This window comes from Sarcophilus harrisii, chromosome 1 (assembly GCF_902635505.1).
Source record: "Sarcophilus harrisii chromosome 1, mSarHar1.11, whole genome shotgun sequence".
In the NCBI taxonomy this organism is placed as follows: domain Eukaryota; kingdom Metazoa; phylum Chordata; class Mammalia; order Dasyuromorphia; family Dasyuridae; genus Sarcophilus; species Sarcophilus harrisii.
Genome location: NC_045426.1, coordinates 544,194,627 through 544,218,671, shown reverse-complemented (window position 1 = coordinate 544,218,671; position 24,045 = coordinate 544,194,627). Strand labels below are relative to the sequence as shown.

General features: G+C 33.0%; 1 protein-coding gene across 2 annotated transcripts in view; it reads left to right on the top strand.

Annotated features, from left to right (window-relative positions):
• CAP2 (cyclase associated actin cytoskeleton regulatory protein 2) overlaps positions 1-24,045 on the top strand; it is a 148,606-nt gene that overhangs the window by 9,092 nt on the left and 115,469 nt on the right. For both annotated transcript variants that reach the window (XM_031946810.1, XM_031946809.1), the window contains exons 2-3: positions 17,227-17,348; positions 23,268-23,368. In XM_031946810.1, the coding sequence (XP_031802670.1) occupies positions 17,228-17,348; positions 23,268-23,368 (222 nt within the window). In that variant the 5' untranslated portion in view covers position 17,227. The remainder of the gene's footprint in view (positions 1-17,226; positions 17,349-23,267; positions 23,369-24,045) is intronic.

Here is a 24,045-nt window from a genome sequence, read left to right as displayed (position 1 = left end):
TAGTATGTTATGACTTGAAAGGAATCAGTAGATAATACTAACTCACATTTCTATAGGACTTCAATATGGCAAAGCCTTTTTCCCATATTGCAATGATGGTATGCTATGGTGAGCCATTTGTCAATCACTCATATCACCTCCACCCTTTTGCTATCCATTGCATAGATGGGTTTCTTGGTACAAGCATTCTCATTCAGTTCTGTGAAATGATAACAATAGAACCTATAATTCTCTTGTTCTAAGCTCTCTGTCAGAGACATTGCTTTGGTTTGCCAAAGCTTTGCACCTCAATCTTACATTTCTTTCCCCCTTTCTGGAATTGTCTCTCTCAATCAGGTTCTCTTAACTGCATTCCCAGTAAGTATGCCCAGTCTAGAAAATACCTGTATTTTAGACTAGTGATGAAGATAAAGTAAATATATAAAACATGTAGAAAGGTAAGCAAACTTTTAAGAAACAGACTTTCTCATGCTCGTAGAAAAAGACTTCAGATTATTGAAGGACTCTAAGAGACAAGAGGGGATAAATGAAATTATCCTCATTTTATAGATGAGGAAACTGAGGCTTAATGAAATTAAGTAACTGCCCTATTAAGCATCAGGATAGAGGCCCAAATCTTTTCTAATCTAAGTCATGTATTCTTGCCGGTATACTACACCACTTTATATATGCTAACTTTCTTCCATAGCATATTCTCTTGTTTTTAGGTATAGATGTAGGAACTGGCAGTCCTATTAGTCATTTCTCAAACAGGGGTTGATAGCCTTTTTGGACAATTTCCCATTTAGATATTTCTCTTTTAACATAATTATTCTTAGTTTTTCTTTTTGTGAAGACAATAAAATTTAGTCCTTTTTATTTGAACACTCATACCAATACACATGCAGAGTCATATAAAAACCTATGCACATGCCCTTTATAGTTTAAAAAGTGCTCTCATATATATTATCTCATTTGATCTTCAGCAATTCATCAATAAAGTAATATGCCACTTCTATCCCCATTTTACAAATTATGAAACTGAGGCTCAGATTAAATGATTTGTTCGTAATCATGTGGCTAACCAATGGCAAAACCAAATCTATTTATGCCAGCCTCAGTGCTCTTTTCACTCTTATGTATGATACTACTCTTATAAGTAGATTCAGTCCGAACCCTTTGGTTTTGAAGAAAAGAAGGTATTGGTATAGAGAGGGTTAGATGTGGGTTTTTTCCCCTTTTCAATGACTGTAATAATTTTCTTGATTTTCTGCTTCCTTTTGCTTATATACATTAATCCTAACATACATTCTAACTTCTCTGCTGTTCTGCTATCTTGAAGCCATTTAAGTCATTTGAATACTTCCACTTTGAAAGACATACTCCATCATCAATCAACCTGATTCATGTATTTTAAGTCCAATAGCATTGTCTTATACCTCATAGGACATTCAAGAATTGTTCCTTTGACATTAAAAAGCAAAGCAAATTTTCATTTTTACTAAGGGATTTACTAAGAATTCACACTGACACAGTAAAGTAATTAGAGCCATAAAGATTTTGCAATCCATGGAATGTCAGATTAGTAGTGTAAAGATTTGTTAAAAATGCTTTTTTGCTAGGCATCTTATCTGGCCAATAAGAAAAACTGTTATCATAGGAAAGCTGACAAATTGATCAGGGAATATAAAGACAAAGTGAAAAACTCTCTTTGTCCTTAAGAAGATTTTGCTTTCCAATCACATGACTAGTAAATACAATTTGGATACAAAATCCAGTGCCTTTTTCACTATAGGAGAACTATTTAAGTCTTATAATAGTTACTCCATGAGGTAGGCAGGAGTGAAAACAAAATGTCAATTAACCAAATCAATAAACGTTTATTAAATGGGCCAATCACTCCACCTAGATAGAAGAATTCAATAGCAAGTGGTAAATTTTGGACCTAATCTCTCTCTCTAACTCCCTTGGTCCTGTGATTTCATTGATCTAGGAAAATGTCAGGTGAAGAAACTTCCTCCAGCAATGTGGGTTGGTATTTTTGCAACTTACCTTAGTAAATACTTTGCAACTTTTCTTGACCTAGAGAGCTAACTTAAGGCAGCTGAGAAGTTGTGATTGCCCAGGTTCACATAGCCAGGATGGAGCAGAGGCCAGATTTATTCTATTTTTTTAAATTAATGGACTAAAAAAGGCATTTCTATAATATTGTAAAATAAAAAGATGATTTCACATGAAACTATGAATTTTTATGTACAACATACTGTTCCTTTTAAATATATAATAAAATCATCTTTTTTTTTCTATTTTTTCCCTCTCCCCCCACTCTAGAGATGGCTACCATTAAACACAAATAGGTATGTGTGTATGTGTTTAAATGATATATTTAATATATTGAAGCCAGATACTCCTGGTTTCAAGGCTGGCCTTGTACCCACTACACTCCCTTTCTTTTTCTTGTATAGATACATCCTAAATAATTCAGATATTTTTCTTCCTTATGCTATTTTCTCATTCTGCTCATGTTTACTGCCTTGTCTTCATCCCTGCTGGCCCTTGGAAAAATCTGAACACAACACATAGGAATAATATATATTTATTCTTTAGATGTAGAGGAGACATAAAATCTTTCAGTGTATTTTTGAAGGGGAAAAAAGGAGTTACAACAGGACAAATTATAAATGTGGAATTAGGAGTCTAGAGACATAAAAGAAACACAAGAGATCTATAAAGAGAAAGACATATGACCTGTCTGTGTCACCTGAGCTATTTTAAGTCAAGTGACCATATTTGCACTTGTTGGAAATCTCCAGAAGCAAGACTTGCAATGCAATTAAGAATTAATCCTTGAGATTATTTTATATTTGCTGAATCAGTTATTACATTTTTATTTAATTGGTATAATGGGTTAGAGATTAAAAATTTTTTTTAAGAGATTAAAAGTTAAGCATACTTTATTTCCCCAAAGGCAAGACATATGGCATACTTAACACTGAAATGACAAGATTTAATAAAATAGTTCCAATAGCACTGAGAGCAATAACTTGTTCTTGGTGAAATGATGACCCTTTGTGTATTGCAACTATTGAAGCTTTTGAATTGAGGACTTGCCTATGTGGAGAGGCCTTCTAGAGCTGATCTGGGTGGGGTTGTTCAGATCACTATATTTTTAGGAAGGATTCTAATATTCCTTCAGTCTACCTATGTTTATCAATTGTGAAATGTTAAGATTTAGGGATGTAAAGTAGCTATAACTCTGGACTTGAAATTAGAAGCCCTGGATTTGAGATCTGGCTTTATCATTTATTTACTACATGACTAGACTAATCATTTAACTTCTTAGGGCTTTTGTTTCTTTCCCTGTAAAACAGAGATAGCACTTCTTGTCCTATCCACTCCATAGGACTATTGTGACAAATTTTATGAATTGTAAAGTATTTTGTAAATGTGAACTTTATTCTTACTTTTGTTGGTCTTCAAAAAAGTGTCACCCCTGATACTTCCTTGTCATGTGGAGATAACCATGAGTTTTTGAAGGTTGTGTCAATGAAAGAAAAGTTTGAGGAGGCTTGCATACATGGAAAGGTTTTGAATGATGGACTAAATCTATCTCTCAAATATTTCCCTGTCTCTCCTCTGACATTGTCACCACTCTAGTATAGACCTTATCATCTCACTCCTGGATTATTGCAATAGCCTACTACTATTGAGTCTGCCTATCTTAAGTCTCTTCTCACTCCAATCATCTTCCATTCAGTTGTCAAGATTATTTTTGTACCCACTCTGCCATTGAATAAACTTCAGTGGGTCCCTGTCCCTATCAAGATCAATACAAACTCAAAGTCATTCATAACTTAATCCCCTTCCACAATTTTAGTCTTCATATATCTTATTTACATCACGATCTCTTAGGATTAGTGACATTGGTTCTTTACTATTATTCCATGAACAATACACTACTTCTTTCAGCTCTGGGCCTTTTTTTCCCCTGGCTATTCCTCCCTGACTGGAATACTCTCCCTTCTCTTCTCTATCTACCTACTTTGCTGCTTCCTTTAAGTTCCAATTAAAATATCATTTTCTACAGGAAGCCTTTCCCAATCCTACTTAGTTCTGATGCCTTTCCTCTTAATTATTTCCTATTTATCCTGTATATCCAGGCTTCTTAAAATTTTTCCACTCATGACCCAGGTATATAGGTATATAAAAAAGATATAGAAATCAGACATTTACTGATAATAAATCATAATTTTGCAACTCCCATAGTTATAAGACTTTATATGGGGTTATAATATAACTTGTTTGAACTGTATTTGTTTACTTGTTGTCTTCCTCATTATATTGGTCAGGAACTATCTTTTTGCCTCTCTTTATATCCCTAACATTTAGCATAGTGACTAGTTCAGAGTAGGTGCTTAATAGATTGGCTAACTACCCAAGAACCATCCAAGCTAAATATGGAGAAATTCATTTAGTGAGAGGATCAACAATGGGTTGACTTATCGTGGCCACAGAAATCCATGAAAGCTTAAAAAAATAAATCCCATCACTTACATCAGTATAGGAAGTATGGGAGTAGGAAGTGTGAAATCACAGATCCAGAACTGTTAAATAAGTGTTATTCTTATTATCATCTTTTATTATAAAAAGAAATTTTATGAAATATATCAAGTTAACACACAGTTGCTGCCCCCAAGGAGCTTACTTAGACACAGATCAATGTGGATAATCCTTTGTGGTACATAATGCACATTTTTCTATCTTTCCATGTGTTCCCATCTTATATTATTCTTTTCCATGTCTTTTTGTATATTTTTCATTTAGTACTACTCAATGTACTAGAGGTTCATTGGTTCTTATATCTTGAGGGTATCAATGTATCATATGAGCTGCTTATATGTTCTCTCTCATTCTTACTACACGAGCAATCTATCTCCTTTTCCAAGCACATATGTTCTTGATGATGTCCTTTACATTGCTTTTTATTTTTTAGTATTAAATGGCTTATCCAGGGTCACATAGATAGTAAGTGTTAAATGTCTGAGTTCTTATTTGAACTCAGGTCTTCCTGACTTTAGGATCAGTGTCCTATTCACTATGCTATTTAGCTGTCCCTATACTACTTCTTGAATATTTGCAAGTCATTAGTGGTAATATGCTACAGGTTATGTACACTGTGAGTCTTCCATTGCCCATTGAGTCCCTAGTAATTGTGATTATTATGAAATCATTATGTTCCATGATTCAGATAATCATATAGTATTACCATAATAGATACCATATTGATATCAAAGATATGAGATATTGCATCATTGATCAGTTTAAGATCATTGATAGCACTATTACACAAAACTCTAAATGTGAACTAACCCACTTTTTTCCCCAATAATAAATTCTGAGATGCCAATATGATTGTAAGGGGGGGAGGGGGAACCTCATTTTTTAATTTAATGCATTGCCCATTCAACTGCATATAATAAACTGGGAAATATGCATTTTCATCCACTTTGTTCTTCCATGTATATGATTATGGATTTCACTGAAAAGGCTTTGGAAAATCTCATCATGTATATAAAAAAGACTCTCTAAATTCCGTACATAATGCTTTCATGAGAGTAGGTGAACATGTCTCCTTGTTTCATCCTATCACATAAACTTGTCCAGTTTCAACAAATACATGAGATCGCTGAGTTGAATATAGTTTTTAATTCTTCCTACATGTTACTCTACTATAAATGATAGACAATAAACAACTTTCTCTTCTCTATATGTATCAGTCATCTGTGATACTATAAAGTTGGTGATCTGCTATAAAAAATTATCTACAAAAACTTTCCTATTCTCTTCCCACATTTTATCATATCCTTAATATGTGCATAAATAATTCTTACAAAGATTTTTATAAAGATGAGAAAGTAGTCATATGACTAGTACTTGCTGATATTCATTTTTCTAATTCTGATTTTTCATTCTTCATCTTTTATTTTTAAAAGTACAAAACCCAAATTCTAGTAATTAAAAAAATTTTCGATAAAATGTATTTTTTAAATTACATGTTTTTTGAAACATTTTCAAAATCTAAATGCCTTTAAAATAATTTTTCACCTACTTGTCTTTAAAATTATGCCAACTTTGACCTGGGTTTTGTCTTTGTTTACTTAGTCAGATACATCTACCCAACTTTGTCTCCTAACATACCATTGACACTTTACCGAGTATATTGGCTGGCAAAGCCTGAATGGAGTATTACATTTTCAAAACTGATATTAGATCATTGTACACATCTGACAGATAAATTCCATTTTATCAGTGTTTTCCTTCTGGTTTCATCTACAAAATACTTTAAAGTGATTGAGATAAATTCCATTCCAAATCTTTCTACAGATTAGTTTTCTGCTCAACTGCTTTTTGCTGTTTTGTAAAATAATGCTATCCTCAATCTTCTGTTATCTCATTTCATGTTTTGCAAATAAACTTATACTCTACACTTATCTTGAGTATCATATTGATCTAAAGTAGGTGCTAATCTCTTTTGATATCTTCATTTTTGGCAATTGTTTTGCATCTGTCAGACTTCTCTAAAAATGATATTAAAATTAAAATAAAAACAATTTTGTCCAGGCCTCATTTTTCAGAATCAAAAACTTGCATAAATAGGTCAGGTTCAAGATACTGTAGTCATATCCTTTGTCTTTTTTTCATCTTTATCCTTTGTTTGAATTTGGTATTTACTTTGATTTTGCTCTAATCAGATAATTTTATCATACTCTTTCAATTGATGTTTCTTGTTTTCTATCTATGCAGTTGTAGTCCCACTTTATTTTAAAATCATTATATTTAGTATATAAATCTGGTCAACGTTTTCCAACTCTAGTCTTGAAGAAAGTATTTATGTGTAAATGTAAAGTTTCTGAGTAGTCTTCATGCATTTGGCCTCTGCTACTTTTCCACTATCACTTTCAAAACAGAAATGGATGGGGGAAGGGAGAGATGTCACAGAGAACCATGACTGCCATTTGGAAATTTTGTCCATTTTGTAAGTTGACTATATATGTGTGTGTGTGTGTGTGTGTGTGTGTGTGTGTGTATGTACATACATACATACATACATACATATAATAATCAGAGTATAAGGCTCCAGACCTGACAAGATGATTTTGACTCAAGGTGAATTGCAAAGAAAAGCAGGTCACTCTGGAGAAAAGTTGAGTTTTAGCTTCCTCTTTTCTTTCCTAGAAAGAAATGTATGCCCACATTCAGGATTCTTATGTAGGATTTTGGTCACCACACCATAGGCTCTGTCTCATTTCTCAGAGACGCATTCAATAACACATTTTATAAAGTTAAGTAAATAAATATTCTTAATATTTTTTTTCCTTATGAAGATAACCTAAATCTTCTCAGCTACTAGTTCTTTCCCTCTGAGATTATCTCTCATTTATAATGTTTGTATCTTATGTGTATATACCTTTTAGCATATACCTTTTAGTATATACCTTTTATCTTCCCTCATTAGAAGGTGATTGCCTTGAAAGCAGTAGCTATGTTTTTTGCTTTTCTCTGTATCGTCAGCACTTAGTACAGGGCCTGGCAACATAGCAGATGCTTAATGAATGCTTGTTATCCTATTGACTTTGTATCCACAAGGATCAAATAAACATTTAATTTATTAAACATTAATAGTTATTATTAATAATAAGCATAATAATAATTATGCTTATTAACTGACAGTGTTTGGTGTGAGTCTTTTCTATGGTTAGTATAGGATTTAGGACCAAGATAAGTCAGATTCCATAGCACAGAATTTACTTCAAACTCTAAAATATGGTATGAATAAGAATATATGTGTACTTTAAGTAGTGAAACTACTGGTTTCTCCAATAGTGTGTCAACTTATTGTTGGACAGAGATAACACATTGAGTACCCACACATTTAAATTATTTTATATATGTCTAATATATAATATGAAACTTTTTAGTCAAGTTTTACACTGCCTTATTTGACTTTGATATGGACTCAAGTTAATGAGGTCTTATTTCTTTTGTTCAATTGCTTGACATTAATAAGTTTATATTAATAGTTTCAATGTTTGAATATTTAACCTTAGTCCCCAATGAAGCTTTAGGGCCAGGAGTGCTCCCCATAAATTGTTACCCAGTGGGCAGGTAAAGCTCCTTGGATTAGATTTTAGATGTAATAACTGTCTGTCATCTCATGGTTACAGACTAGAGATTTTAAAAAAAAATGCATAGTCTGTGGCATATCTTTTGTATCTTTGTTGTACAGATAACATGTGCAAGAATTTCTTAACAAGTTCCTTATTTTGTCAAAGAAATCAGATGTTTTATCCTGATTGCTGAATCTAGGACATCTTCCATTTCCCTTCTCTCACTCATTCTTCATCTTGAAGTTTGGTTTCCCTTGAATCTATGATAGTTGTTACTGATTTCATGGATTTAAACCTCACGCCTTATTTATGCCTCCCTGGTAAAGGAAGAGAACTTGAAATAAGGAGTAAGGAATTCAATCCAGTCTAATTCACTTCAATAAATATTTATTAAACACTTACTATGTGCAAATGTGTAAGGGAAAGAAATGTAAATGAAATAGTTTCCGCCATCCAAAAGCTTACATTTTAGGGTTAATATGTACACAAAAAAATAAAAATAAATACAAAGTAATTTTTAGAGAGAGAGGATAGAGAATGCAAACAACTAGATGGAATCAGAAAAGGAAACTGGAGGAAGCTAAAGAGTCCACAAGTTTAAGTAAGAAAGAACATTCCATATATGGAGAATCGCTTGTAACAATGCAGGAAAGCAAGAGATTTAAGTACACTTTTTGTAACTGACGGTCTCTTTATGAAAGTAATCTAATCTCTGTTTATGAGTCTTCTAATTTCCTAAAATACATTGTTATATTGTAATAGTTGGCCTCCTTCCCCAGAATTGTTTTACAACTTTGCAGAATAATTAGAAACTGTTTCCAAGGTACTTGGGTGACTTAAGAGTTAGGTACTTAGTAATTATAATGTACTCTTAAAAATTTTAAATCATGCAGAGAAAGGAGCTATAGAAAATCCAAGTACTGCTGAGACCCATAGTTCAGCTATCTGAGGACCAGAATCATTTTAAGGAGAGAAAAAGAAGAATTTAGGATTTTAGGAGAGGGAAGTGTGGCACCCTGAGGAAGAATGTTGTCTGACTTTTAGATGGAGTGTGTCCCAGAAATGTGGCAGTGGGATAGGGTTGAAAAGAAAATACTCTGTTTTGTACAAGGCAATGGCCTAGGCTCTTTGGAAGATTCAAAGAAATCTGAGATAGCCCCAACCATTGAAGAATTTTAGAGAGGTAATATGATATATGGGTAGTGGACTGGAATTGAATTTTAAAAATCCCAGGGTCAAATCTTCCCTCCATAACTTATTAGCTGTGTGAGCTGGGTAAATCACTTAATTTCTCTTGACCTCAGGTTTCTCATCTGCAAAATGGAGGTAACAATGCTTGTAATACAGAGTTATCATACAACCCTGTAAGGATTATTTATATGTTTTATAAACATATAAAGTATTACATAAATTAAAGCACTAGATAAATGGCAACTATTATTATTACAATCATACTGAAGAAATAATAAATGTTAACACACAAAAATTGCAGAATTCTAAACAGTATATAGTTAAACATAAAATCGAATGAACACTGTGTTACATGTACAGGCAAAAGTTCTACATTTTGAGAGGGAGTTCTCCAGAATTTTCTCTCTTTACCCTCTGTGTCAGTTTCCTAAGCATTAAAAAAAAAGGCCCATGAAAAACTGTGTTAGCTAAAGGCCACAGGGGCCCCTGACTCCAAATGAACAGTTCTCCTTTGGGCATAAAACTGTCTGAGTAGAGAGTGTGGTAGGGAAGAAAAAGGGAATTTTCTCCCCTGCCTGTTTCCATAAGGATTATGTTGTTGCCCTTTTCAAAGTGGGAGGGAGGAATTAGAGGAATTATTTGTAAGAAGCTGAGAGAACAATTGAATGCTTAGGGTTGAAGTGATTTTTTTTAAAAATCCATTACTTCTTGGGGAAAGGGGTTTTTTTGTTTTGTTTTGTTTTGTTTTAGAAATAGTACAGCTGGTTCAAATAAAATGGAGGGTTAAAAGAATTAGATTGTTTTTACTTAAGTTATACATGGCTGGCTATTTATAGTGATCAAATATGCTTGGGAAATTGTTCAATTTCCCAAAGCATACTGTATATGCAGGTATTCTCTGTATTGAGGAAGACACTTTTTAGAGATTTAGAAAATTTCTGTTGTGGAATGTCACAAAACATTACTAAGGGACTTGGGGGATCTCTTGGTTTGAGCTGAAGTCTCAGAATTTATTCATTCTATGTATGTGTTTTGTTTTGTTATATTGTAATCTATATACTTTATCTCTAGTTTCTCTTTTCCTGGATTAATGGATTTACTCACAATTCGTTATTTCTGATAGTATTTTATGTGATCAGTGAAAAGGCAAAGCTGACAAGTGTAAGCTAAAGGCTTCCTCTTCCCCCTTAAAAGTAACCAGAGAAACAGTGTTCCTTCTGAATCTATCAAATTATATTTCTAGACAGAGATATTTAAGGTAGGTTAGAAACATAGAGCCATGAGATAGGCAAATAATCACTTCTCCAAGTTCTTTTGCGGCTACACACCCAGAACAATTGCTGAAGTCTCCATTACCCCTCCCCATAATTTTCATTTTTAAATGATAATTAAAACCATTTTGTAACTTTTATTACAGCAGGTCAATATGTAAAAGAAAAATAACTGAATATTTGGACAATGAACTATTTGTAGTATTAATCAATAAAGTTTTATTAAGCATTTACTATATTCTATATGCTATATACTATGCTAAGTGCTGAGGATACAGTTGTCCAAGGGGAAGCTCTCCCTCCAAAGTCTCTAGGCAGACAAGCTGGAAATCAGGCACATATTAAGGAGCTTGTTTCTGCTGCATGTCTGCAACTTCCAAAGTCTTTTTTCCTCTGCATATTTCTCCTAAAAAGGCTCTGGAACCATATATGTCTTTTCCCTGAGAAGCTCTGATAACAGCTCTACCTCCTTAGACAAGTACTAGATATCATCTCAGCATTCTTTTCTTTCTTTTTTTTTTTTCTTTATTATAGCTTTTTATTTACAAGATATATGCATGGATAATTTTTCAGCATTGACCCTTGCAAAACCTTCTGTTCCAACTTTTTCCCTCCTTCCCCTCATCCCCTCCCCTAGATGGCAGGTAGTCCCATATATGTTAAATATGCTAAAGTATATGTTAAATATAACATATGTTTACATATCCATACATTATTTTTCAGCATTCTTTTCAACTTAGAGCCACTTCCTCAAATACAGCAGCATGCAAAATACCTGAAACTTTTTTGGAAGACAAGTTACATATACAGATGTTGAGAACAGCCCAGCATGCTGCTTCTAGTTCTCACTCATATCAAGTTTTCCCTTTCATGTGCTTCTCTATAGACTTCTAGGAGGTCTGACTCAGATTTGTTTTTGTTTGAACAAGAAATCTAATCAAATTCCTCAAACTGAGGGGAAAGCTGGTACTATAGTTTCTTCTCTTTTGTGGACTGGATTTCTCCTTGGATGTCACTGCCTTAATTCTGTTTTCACTTGTTGGTTAATTCATCTAGTTATGAGTGAATTGTCAATATTGCCTATGTGTTCCCTTATGACCTCTCTTTCTCTCTCACTTCCCCTCCTAACCCTTGAACCCCACAGCAGCTTGTGGCCTCAGCAGACATAGGGTTTAGTTATGTTTAATAATGGAAATTATAGTAAAATATTACATTTAAAGCTAAGTGATTGTCATGACTAATAGTATGTTTGAGTCTTTAGATAATGAGGATAGAGAGAAATCAAACATGTAATTTCAGAAGAAGTACTTTTCAATCTTTCCATGTATCTTAAGGGAATTGGGGATAGAAAGAATTATATTCATGTCCCAGATGTGGGTAGAAAAGAACTATAATCCAAGAACTTTGCTAAAGTAGCAAGAAATTTCACTTATGCATGGAAAGTGATAAATAATTAGAAATCAAGACAAAGTAGAGAATGCTTAGAATTAGTTATCCAAGACTTACATAATATTAAGAAAGAATTAAATTTCAAAAAAAAAAATAAATTTACCTGGGCCAGAGAAAAAGAAAAAGACAATCTTTTTTGAATTATCATCATAATAATTATGTTTCAAAAACTATTCTCAAATAAAGACAGAAAGGCATTCTACCAAAATTTTTTGAGCCAAATGTGACCCTGAAATCCCAATCTGGGAAAGATCAAATAGTAAAAGAGAACTGCTGAACAATTTCATTTGTGAATATTTAAAGAAAAACTGTAAATAAAATCATTTGTAAGAAAAATTAAAATGGCAATTCACTTCACAACTTGCAAATTTGCAAAGATAAATTAAAACATGGAAAAGCTAATATTAAAAGAAGATTTGCCAATATACTCCAGTATTAGTAGAATTATGAATCAGTTTAACTATTCCGGATAGCAGTTTAGAACTTTGCAAGAAAAATGGCAAGTGTTCATACTCGTTGCTTTTATCCCAAATTACATTAATGTATATATATTTTAAGGAAGTCCAAAATGGGGAGTACTACATACTAAATATTCAGAACAACAATACTCTTTGTAATAGCAAAGAAAATAAGGTGGGGGGTCATCAGTTTGGAAATGGATTTAGAAGCCATATTATATGAATGTTATAAAACAGGATATAAAATATGTTATATACAGTAATATTGTATAGTAAGAAACAGAAAATATCATTTCAGAGAAATGTGGTAAGATTTATATGAACTGATGCTAAAACTCAATACTCTTTTCCTGGCATTCATTTTTAATTATTAAGATAATTCACCAAAGATTATCTTGAACATGGCATGAACATACAGGGGAAGACAATGGGGGGGGTGGGGGAGGAGGCAGCAGGGTATCTTGGTTCTTATTCCAACTTTACTACTTACTATCTGTGTGATTTTGGAAAGGCCACGTGACCTTTCTAGGCATCATTTGCTCTTATCTAAAATGAGAGATGATGGGTTAAATGACCTTGCAACTCTAAATCTATGCTACTGGGATCCAATAGCCACAGAAAGAAAGCAGATGTTGAATCTAGTCATGATCACACTGAGCATACAGATAGATACGTCTTTCTGTAGGATTAGTATATCCTTCCATCTGTATGAATGTCTCCCAGTGGAGGATATTTTTGGCTTTCTCTGGGTACAGCTGCTCTATAATACTCTAAACTGAAGGGCATCTCCAATCCTGTAGAATAGACTGAATATTTTTGACCTCACTGGAAGATGCAGCCATACAACTACAATCGGTTTTCCTCATTCTGAATTATAAAAACATCTGAGTTTCCAGACACATCTCAAATTTCATATTATTATAGTCCTCACTTAGATAACTTGTCCATTTCCCTACCCTACATTTGTTTATAGCCATGTTTTTTTTACACAGAGAGTTCCTCTTAAAGATAGTGAGGATATAACAGGGTGGCTGCCTAGGGTTCCAGCATACCAAAGAGTACTAAACATGAAATGAAACAAGTGTTCCCCAAACAGCTGGCAGTCTGAGCGTCTATGGATGGTTGAAATTTTGTTTGTTGGTGGGGGGAAAGGAGGGGCAGTGGAGGAAAGGAAGAGGTATCAAAAATTAAAGATTGGTTTTCATCCCTGTCATGGGTAAGCTTTCTGCAGCATTTGGCAAGTTAAGCAATGGAGTTCAGACAACTGCAAACAGATGGGTAACTATTAAAAGATTAGGGCAGCTTTCGTCATTTCTCCAATGGTCTTCACCTGCCCACAGATACTTATTTCCCTTTCATAAAATTTACGTAAAAGATTCAATTATGTTCCTTTTTTTAAAATATATTTTCCGAATGAGACAGAAGCAAAAGCTCTGACGTGTAAAGGGAAAGAATAGATGAAGGAACTTTCTAATTCTGAATTCTCTTGGGATAAGATTCTAATTTCAGCAGTGCAATCTGCACTGGCCCATATTTTGAAAGCCTCCCTACCACATTTGCAGAGTAAAGGACTTTTCAAAATAGATAGTGATATCCACCATTCATATCTGATTACTATCTGGCTCTTGGTCAAGAAGAAACAAAGTCATATGTGTATTTATTTCATAAGTGTAACCTTGCTTTTTAAAAATGCAATGATAAATTGTGGCCATAGTAGCTGAACTAAATGGGAATGTAAGACCAATGGAATAAAAAATAGAAAGAAGTACATGTGTGATTTAGCTCTTGGAAGAATTTTTTTAAAAAATTGTATTCTATTACATCTGAAATTTTGGGACAGACTACATTTCAGAATAGCAAAATCTCTATGTAGCACAGAAATGCCTCACTTGGTTCAGAATGAGGCTTTCCACCCATGATGTCAAACTCAAAAACAGGGGCCACTAAACCATACATAAAGATCCCTTAAGGCTGCATATTGAAGAAAACCACATATTAATTTTTCCACATTTTATTATATTTTATTTATATTATTAAATATTTCACAATTGCTTTTTAATCTGGTTCTGTTGGAATACTCAGCAATATTGTGGGCTGCATGTGTCCTGTGAGTAATGTATTTGATATCTTTGCATTGCACTGTTTGTGAAAGTAAGTTTATATATTCTTGAAAGTGAGAAACCCTCACTGTGGCTTTAGTTGCAATAGGGTTCTTTTTAATGTCTTCTGGGCAGTGACCTAATTCCACTATCCAGTTTCATTCCCCAAGGCTTCCTTATTGAAATCGTTGTTGGGACCAGCATTTGAAAGTCCCCCACATTATCTACTTTTAAATTTTTTTTTTGGGGGGGATATTCAAGATATTTTTAGATGGATATCTAATGCCTATTTTTTTTTTCTTAAAATTCTTGGTCAGCTACATACCTAGTTTATCTTTTAGGGATGTTTGTTGGGCACTCTAAAATTGTTCTATAGCATCCTGATTAAAAACCATAAGAACTGCAAGAAATAAGTAAATAAAATGATCCTTATAGATGTTTTAAAACAAAGCACTCATTATTTACCAAGTGTTTAAAAACAATTAAACAAAAGATAGAAAGTATACTATCTAGTAGTAATTTTTAAAAAAAAATTTTCCTTGAAGACATTTACTTCTAGTTACATTCTAAATAGCCTACAGCTAATGGGTCCTGTAAGTTTAATTATTGTATCAGTTACAGTAGCTATTGCCTGGTTGTTTTAATGTAGTTTATTAAACTTGTGGATTACCAGTTGATTTAGTGTCTCTTGAGGATCTAGACTTAACAGAATGATTTATTGGAAGCAACATGTACTTCTTATCAATTAGCAAGACAAAATATTTGTGACACTGCTCCTGAGTGAAATGTTTGTTTTTAAATAAGAGGTGAGCACAGGTTTTGTTTATGTGACAGTGACCAAACTGGATGTAATTTTGACTGGTCTTCTTTGCCCCAATCTGATGAAGAACAATGTTTTCTATTACATGTAGGATTATGATTATTAGCCATGCCAAAAATAATCTTTTAATCTTATCCAGTTTGGAAGTTTAAACAAGATCATTGTGCTTTTTTCATAAATTGGTGAAATACTTTTTATCAAATCTTTTATTTATAATGAGAAGCTATTCTTGAATGAAATGAAAATAATTCCTGACTTACTGAACTGAATATTTTCAGGAATAAGAGATAGAAATAGGGACCAGACCTGCAATGTATTAGCATGGGAAAGTTCCAGATGGTGAATCTGCTTCCAACTAGAGGTCAGCACCTTCTCCACTACAACTTGTAGTCTTAAAGTTGCCTGAGAAGAAGTGTCAAGCTAGTAGTTGTCCTGCAAAATTCCTGGGTGCTACCTAAACAAAATGAAAACATCACTGGGAAATATTTAAAAAAATAAATAAAAATAACATAAAACATAATGCTAGTTTGTGATTTTCTAAGTCTGCACATAGCCCAAAAGGAGTCTTTTCTATTGTTTGACATTGCTATCCTAGAATACTGAGAAGTTAATGGACTTGCCAAAAAGCGAGACTGAACATGTTCTGACATTAAGAAACTGAGGCAGGTGATCTCTTAAAAGTAGAATTGATCCTTAGATTAGATCATTTTTTAAAAATTTCTTTTCTGACCTTATTAGAGAAATATATGCTGTTACTATGTTAGTACAAATTAAGAAAGAAAACTTGAAGCAAACTTTTACTTAACAGCCACAAAAGAGTGTCACTCTATATAATGTAGTTAGTGGATAAAGATAAAAAGTTCTGGGGCCTCATTACCACCTCTGACATTCACTCATTACCTATATGATCCCTGGCTGATCTCTTAACCATATGGCAAAGTTTTTCTCATCTGTAAAGCAAAGGGATTAGACTAGATGAATTCTCATTTTTCCCCAGCTTTGAATTTCTGTTTTGATGTCTACAACAACAATAGTAGTAATAGTAACAGCACTAATTACTATTTATATAATGTTTCAAGATTTACAAAATCTGACAGCTGTGGGAAGTAGATGTTATTATTATTCCCATTTTACAGATGAGAAAAGTAACACTAAAAAAAAAAAAAAAAAAAAAAAAAAAAAAAAAAAAAGCTTAAGTGATATTCCCAGGGTCATATATTTAGTAAATATTTGAGAGAGGATTTGAACTCTGGTATCCCTGAAATAAATTTTATGTGGCTACATTTAAGGGTCTTATTGATTGAGCATAGATGAGTTGCTATTTTTTTAATTATAAAGTCATATTTTTTTTAATTGTAGAGGCCTTTAATTTCAAAACACCTTTTATACCTTTTATCTTAGATACCAACATCAATTCTTTGTTCAGCAATCAACCTCATGCCTCTTAATTCTATAAATAATACTAAGAAATGTTGTAATTGTTGGCTGCCACAGAGTCTGTAATTAGAAATTAGTTTATAATGGAAAATCAGTAAAAACAGGTATTTGGTAAAATGTTGAATTTTGTATGACTTATTTGAGCCACGTGGAAAGAAAATGGACTAGATATACCACATTTTCTCCCAATTCAGACTTTTGTGCTCCAGATTACTTTTTTTTAAATATAAAAACCTTTTTGAACTTATTAGCAGACTTTTTGGCTATTTTTCTTACAATTTATTTCCTAAAACTAAGTTCTTATTCTTACTCAAGATTGATATTGTATCCATTTTTGTTCACTTTTATTTTCAGAATGGCAGAAACACAAGGATTACTGGAAAGGCTGGAGAAAGCTGTAATCCGCCTAGAATCATTGTTTTCAGGGACATCTGGATCTCATGGGGAATGTGGAACAGTTAATGGAGTCAATGGAGGTAGGACCAATGGGTATTATTGAACTTATGTCTTACAAATATAAACAGATTTCTTTGCTATCTCATTTGAGAACTAAGCAGTCTGCTTTATCATAAAACAATTGAACCAAAAAACCTAAAAGTAATTTCTGTAACAAAACAAAAATTTGTGAACCACTGAAAAAAGTGTTGATATTAGGGACTATTAAGAATATAGTCCATTTTCTAGACTTTGCTAAGATTTTTTTTCTGTTTTATTATGTGTGTATAAATATATATAGATGGATATATTCATTCTGTATAGCACTAAATTCTGAGAGATTTTTTTAAAAAGAAAAGTTGCCAAAGAGTCAGAACATAAAGAAACATTGTTTTCTTTAAATTTCAGATGTAGAGAACTATAATTAAGATTATGGACTATGAGCCTCAGGCACTTTAAGAAATAACTACCTTATACATGTCTCAAAATAAGCAGCACATCTCAATTTTCCCTTACAAGTCCTTCAGGTGAGAGAAGATGAAGAAAAGCTAGATTCCTCATTCTTTCTGCATAACTAGACTAGACTCTTTATGAAGCACAATTCTACATTACTTCTAGTTTATCCTATGAAGTTGTTTTACTCTATAAGCAAAAGTTCTATTTCAGGGCTTAAGTCTCAAAAAGATGAGAGAAAGAGGAGAAGAATCTGTAAGTACAAAAGTATTTTTATCAGATTCTTTTGTGGTTACAAAGAACTGGAAATAAGAGGGTGCCCATCACCTGAGGAAGGGCTGAAAAAATTATGGTATATGAATATAATAAAATACTACTGAGTCACAAGAAATAATGAAAAGGATGATTTTAGAGAAACATGGGAAAGACCTGCATAAACTGATGCAAAGTTAAACAGGCTAAATCAGGAGAACAATTTATACAAAAACAATCATCTTATTAAAAAAAATAATTTTGAAAAACTTAAAAGCTCTGATCAGTGCAATGACCAATATGACCACTGCTATGCACTTTCTGACAAAGACGTGACGGACTTAGGTTACAGAATGGAACTAATACTTTACTAGTATTAGAATTTATTTTCCTTGATAACACTCAGTAAAGTGTTTTTAAAATTCTCTAGAGAATTTCTTAAATTCTCTAAAATTCTCTAGGTTATTACCAATTCTTTTACAATTCTTCCTTGTTTAAATTTCTTCTATTTCATACCCACTTGGAAATATTTCAGGCTATTTTGGATTGAGAAAAGCTTTGGGGGTCAGAAAAAGCTTTCACAGAGCAAGATTTATGTTAGTGCTTCTAGAATTTCAGGCTTACTTAGCCCTGTGCCTTGTATTACATGCCCAGAGACAAAAATTACTGTGAGCACAAATGTGCAGGCTCATTTTTTTTATTCTGAACAGAATGAAAATAGAAATGTCTTTGAGGAAATTGAAAGGGAACATTGTTTAAGAGAAATCTGCCAGGATTCCATAAGCTTTCTCTGCATCAACTGAGACATATCTATGGTTTCATTTTGTATCTTTTTGTAAGCTACACAATTGGTACATGAGATTCATTAGTCCGCACTTGTAAGAAAACATTTTCATGTAGTCTCATACTCAGCATGTTTTATTATTCTGCTATAGACCTCAGGGGATCATAAGACATTTCTCTAAAGATAACTGAGTACAAATGACCAAGAATATCAGGGGGAAAAGAAGAAAAGGGAGGAAGGAAAGAGAGAGGGAGAAAGAGAAAGAAGAGATGAAGAAAGAGAGGAGAAAGAAAATGATGATGATAACAATAAAGACTAAAGTTTAAAAGATGATTCTGAAAGGCCCCTGAATAAGATAAAACTTCATTAGTTAAAGACATGCTTATTCAGACAGGGACTGAGCCAAACTGAATTTTTTCAATTCAATAAGTATGTCTTTTTTCACTCTCCATGAAAAGGGGATTTACTAAGGAAAATAATAGATTCAACATTATTTTGGGGGAGATTATCTGAAAACAAACTGTTGCAATCACATTATATATAACTGATACAACAAATCATTCTCATCTGCTCACCAAAGCAGGTTTCTTAAGAACAACTAAGCAGCAGTTTGCTAACTTATTTACTTTATGTATTTAATACCCTAATATCTTCCTCAAAGATTTCAGTATTTTAAAAATTACTGATATCTTGACCTTCTTAATCCTGACAACCTCCTCCTTATTGTGACCTTCAATATTCCCTCACATTCTTCTCTCCATCTCTTTCTCTGATTTTTAACTTTTCTAATTCTATTTCTTTTGGTCTATTTTTTGTCTATATGTCTCTTTGACTTTGTCTACGTATGTCTTTGTCTATGTCTCTCTGTCTCTTTGTTTCTCTTTATATCTGAAGAAAGAAAGGGGGGAAGAATAGACATTTCACTCCACATTCAGCCTTGAATTTGTGGTTTGTTTTTTAATGTTAATGCTTTTGAAACCCTTGCTACATCTGGAATTATGCAAATAAAGTGACTAAAATATCCATACCTTTTAACCCAGAGATTACAATACTAGGCATATATTAGGGGTAGATAGGTGTCACAGTAGATAAAATGCTGTTTGGAGTCAGGAAGAGCTCTGTTTGCCTCAATTTCCTCATTTGTAAAATGGGAATAATAATAGTATCTATCTCCCAAGGTTGTTTGGCGTTCCAAATGATATAATTGTAAAATTAAAAAATTTTACCAGGTCTAGCATTATATTAATATTAGCTATTATACTCCAAGAAGATCTGTGATAAGAATGTTCCATATACACCAAAATATTTATAGCAGGACTTTTTGTAGTAGCAAAGAACTGATGAATGCCTAAACTAATTGTGGTATATGAATATAATCAAATATAATTATACTGAATAGTAAGATGAATGTGAAGAATACAGAGAAGCATGGAAAGATTTACACAAACTGATGAAGAATAAAGTTAGCAGTCAGGAATATAATATACAAAATAACTAATGCAACATAAATGAAAGAACAACTACAAAGCAATCAAAAGTGAATATTTCAAAATTTCAAAGAACAAACATGGACCCAAAGAAGAGAAAGGAGAAGACACTTCCCCATCAATTCCTTTGCAGAAGTGAGAGTTCCTTGTTTCTAGAACACTGAATATATTTTAGATGCTTTTTGATATATTGATCAATTTTTCTTGTTTCTCTTTTTTCTTTAAAACAATATTATTTAACTTCCCAGCTATGTGATCCTGGGCGAGTCACTTAACCCCAATTGCCTCAAAAAAAATATTATTTGTTACAAAGAATGGTCATCTAGGAGTATGAAGGAATAATGGTGGAAATCTGGGGAATAATAAAAGATATCAATGAAAATTTATTTTTTTTAATTCCTCAGTACTATAATCAAATTCAACATTCTCAACATGAAAATCTTCATGCCTTAGAAATCTCCATTAATTCATTTCTTTGTTTCTTCTCCAAAATTTCTTGTCATTAAAAAAGTCATGAGATCAAGTTGACTTTTTCTACTCAAGATTTATGGGATATTACCTCATATGAGTTCCTAATGCTATTCAGTAATCACAGAAACACATGATTTTTATGATTGTAAGATACTTCAGTTTCTGTCTAGTTCCCAGAAAGAACATCTCAGAAGTTATCATCCAACTTTTACTTGAAGACTTCCACTGAGGGAGAACTTACTACCTTCTGAGGCATCATATCCCACTTAAATAACAGTGGTTATTAAGGAAGGACTGCCTTTGTCTGCTTATTTTCCAGCTCATCAGTTTCCTTTTCTAAATTGAGGCAACTAGAACTGAATGCAGTACTTCAGATACAGTCTAACTGTGGCATACTACAAATAGAACTATGAACTCCATGCTCCTAGAAGTGATATCTCTTTTAATGTACCCTAAGTTATCATATGATTTTTGACTGTCACATCACATTGTTGAACTCATGGTGATCTAAAACCCTTAAATCTTTTCCAAATTGCTATGTAACCATGCCTTCTTCTTATTTATAAAGTCACTTCTTTAAAACTTTAGCATAAACTTTATATTTATTCCCATTAAATTTCACCTTAATAGAGTTAATCCAGTGTTCTAGCCTGTCAAGATTTTTTTTTGGGACAAAGACCCTAACATCTTGTCTTAAAATCTACTTATGCCACTTACTCCTTGTGTTACTTTGGACAGTCATCCCCTCTGAACTTCAGTCAACTGTAAAATGAAAGAGTATGACTCTAAGGTAGTTTTCAACCCTAACTCTGATTCTGTTATTCATCCTTTGTATTATTAGGTATCACTCTTAGATTTGTGTCTTCAGAAAATTTGATATTTTATGCATGCCTTTGCCTTGATATAAATGTTAAACAATACATGCACAAATCCCAGAGGTACTCCCCTAGAAAACTCTTTTCAAATTGACTTTAATGAAGAAATAATATGTCTACTACAATTTTGAATGTTTACTTTATTTTTAAAATCTCTCTAATTAATGTTTAATGTGCACATGTAATTGAATTATATGTTTTATAGCTAAAAGCAACTTTTAAAATGATTATAGTAATAATTTAGGAAACAAGTTCTCATTGTACCTTCCTTTATGTGGGAAACTCAGTAAAACTTATCAACTTCCCCTCCACCTTCCAGCTTTAATTAGTATGTATGCTGTAACCCCATCTTCTCAAAAAGACATAATAAATTTGATAGTTGCTAAAGATTTGGTAAGGAATTTGGGAGCTAGTGCTAATAGATAGGAGTATTATATAATCATTGATTGCTAGAGCTGAAAAGGACCATAGAGAACATCTCATGGAAGAATTCCTGACTTTCCAGTCTGGTGAAGCCTACAAACCTATTCTCAAAATGTTATTTTTTTATAATTGAAAACACAATTTTCTCAGAAAAATTCATTATTCCCCCTGACAGCTATCCATGAATCAATCGGGCAGAAGGCAGTGGACCCCAGGTTAGGAATCTCTAATCTCCATTGCTGAACCTGAACAGGCTATGGACTGTGTTTATGGAGTCAGTTAAATAATGGAAAGAACCATGATTTTGAAGTCCAAACATTTAAGTTCAAATCTTAGTTTCTTTGCTTGTTATCTATACAAATATGAACAAGATATGAAGACTCTTGGTACAAGAATTCTTATACTTTGTACAGGAGAGCAAGGCTGTATTTGAGGTTTCTGAGTTAACTAATAAACCAACCAAGTAGAATCCCCAAAACAGGTATTGTTTCCCTTAGGAACAATTAATATAATCTTAAAGAAATGTTTTTTTTAATGAGATATTGATTGTTCATGTAGGTGGTTGTCAAATAGAATTTCTTAATGTTATGAACAGAAATCTGGGTTTCAACAGGGACTTAAACAGAAACATTCCAAATAAAAAAGCCCAGACATCTCTTTTGATTAATAGCTGGGGAAAAAAATCAGTCTTTTACATCATTCAGATTCACACTTATCCCCACCTGAGGGTTAGAATCATTGCCAGTTTGACCAGTATGACATTGGGTACCATATATTTGTTAGCACATAAGCATTTTTCATAAATATACACAATACAGACATATATACTCACCCATGATGCACAAAATTAGCATGGTAAAGAACTAATTACTACTGGTTATTACTTCTTAAAATCTGATGATTCTATCATTTAGTGATCGTTCCTTCCTGCAGGTGAATGACTTAGTAGTGGACATTTGCAAGGCTTTATTTTGGCAGCTAGCTTATAATTCACTCAGGAAAATGAAAAGTAGGAAAATAAATAAATGTATTGTAGATCACCCAAACTATATGTTCTGATACAGTCATGTACCTTATGTATCCTCAATAAATACTGAAGGAGTAAAATGAATGACTGCATGAACAAGATGAGTTAAGCCCTGCTATCTTAGAAAGGATAGTAACAGCTGTTTCCTTGAGCTAACCAGGGAGTAATAAAGTGTCCTTCTTTCAAAGGTGTTGCACCCTCAGTGGAAGCTTTTGACAAATTGATGAATGGCATGGTTGCTGAGTTTCTGAGGAACAGTAAGATCCTTGCTGGGGATGTGGAAGCTCATGTGAGTATTTTCTGTTTTACTTGCTTATTAGTAAGAGAATGACTTGTATAAACATTGTCACTGCTTGCTGAGCAGTGAATTCTTCTCGTTATAGTGGGCTTTGATGAAGGCAGCATAATGGCATGGATAAAGTTCTGGACTTGGATTGAGGAAGACCTGGATTTGAATCTTCCCTCTTTTGCTTTTTAATTAGATCTCTTGGAGCCTAAGTTTTCCAATAGAGAAGATAATATCTACCCTAAGGGTTGTTGTGAAGATGAAAAAAGTAAATGTATATAAAGTTATATAAATTAGCTGGTAGTGGTGGTAGTAGTAGTAAGAGGAGGAGGAAGAAAAGGAAGAAGAGGAAGAGTGATGATCATGTAATCGTGGAAGGAGGAAGAGGAGGAATAGTGATACATGGTATTCAAATAAGTTTTAGACTTAGAACATCCAGATTCACATTCTGGCTCTGACAAATACTAGTTTGGTAACACTTTCACCTTTTTGGGTCTATTTCCTTATTTGTAATATGGAAATAATTTTATTGTACTGCTTGACTTCTGTGGCTTCTAAATTTGAAAGGACTATATAAATATGCATTGTTCCAATGAAGAGAAAGTTAAATCAGCTTTCCTGTCCTCTCCCCACTGCCTCCACACTCTTCATTCTGCAGGGAGTATAACAGCAAGTCACTG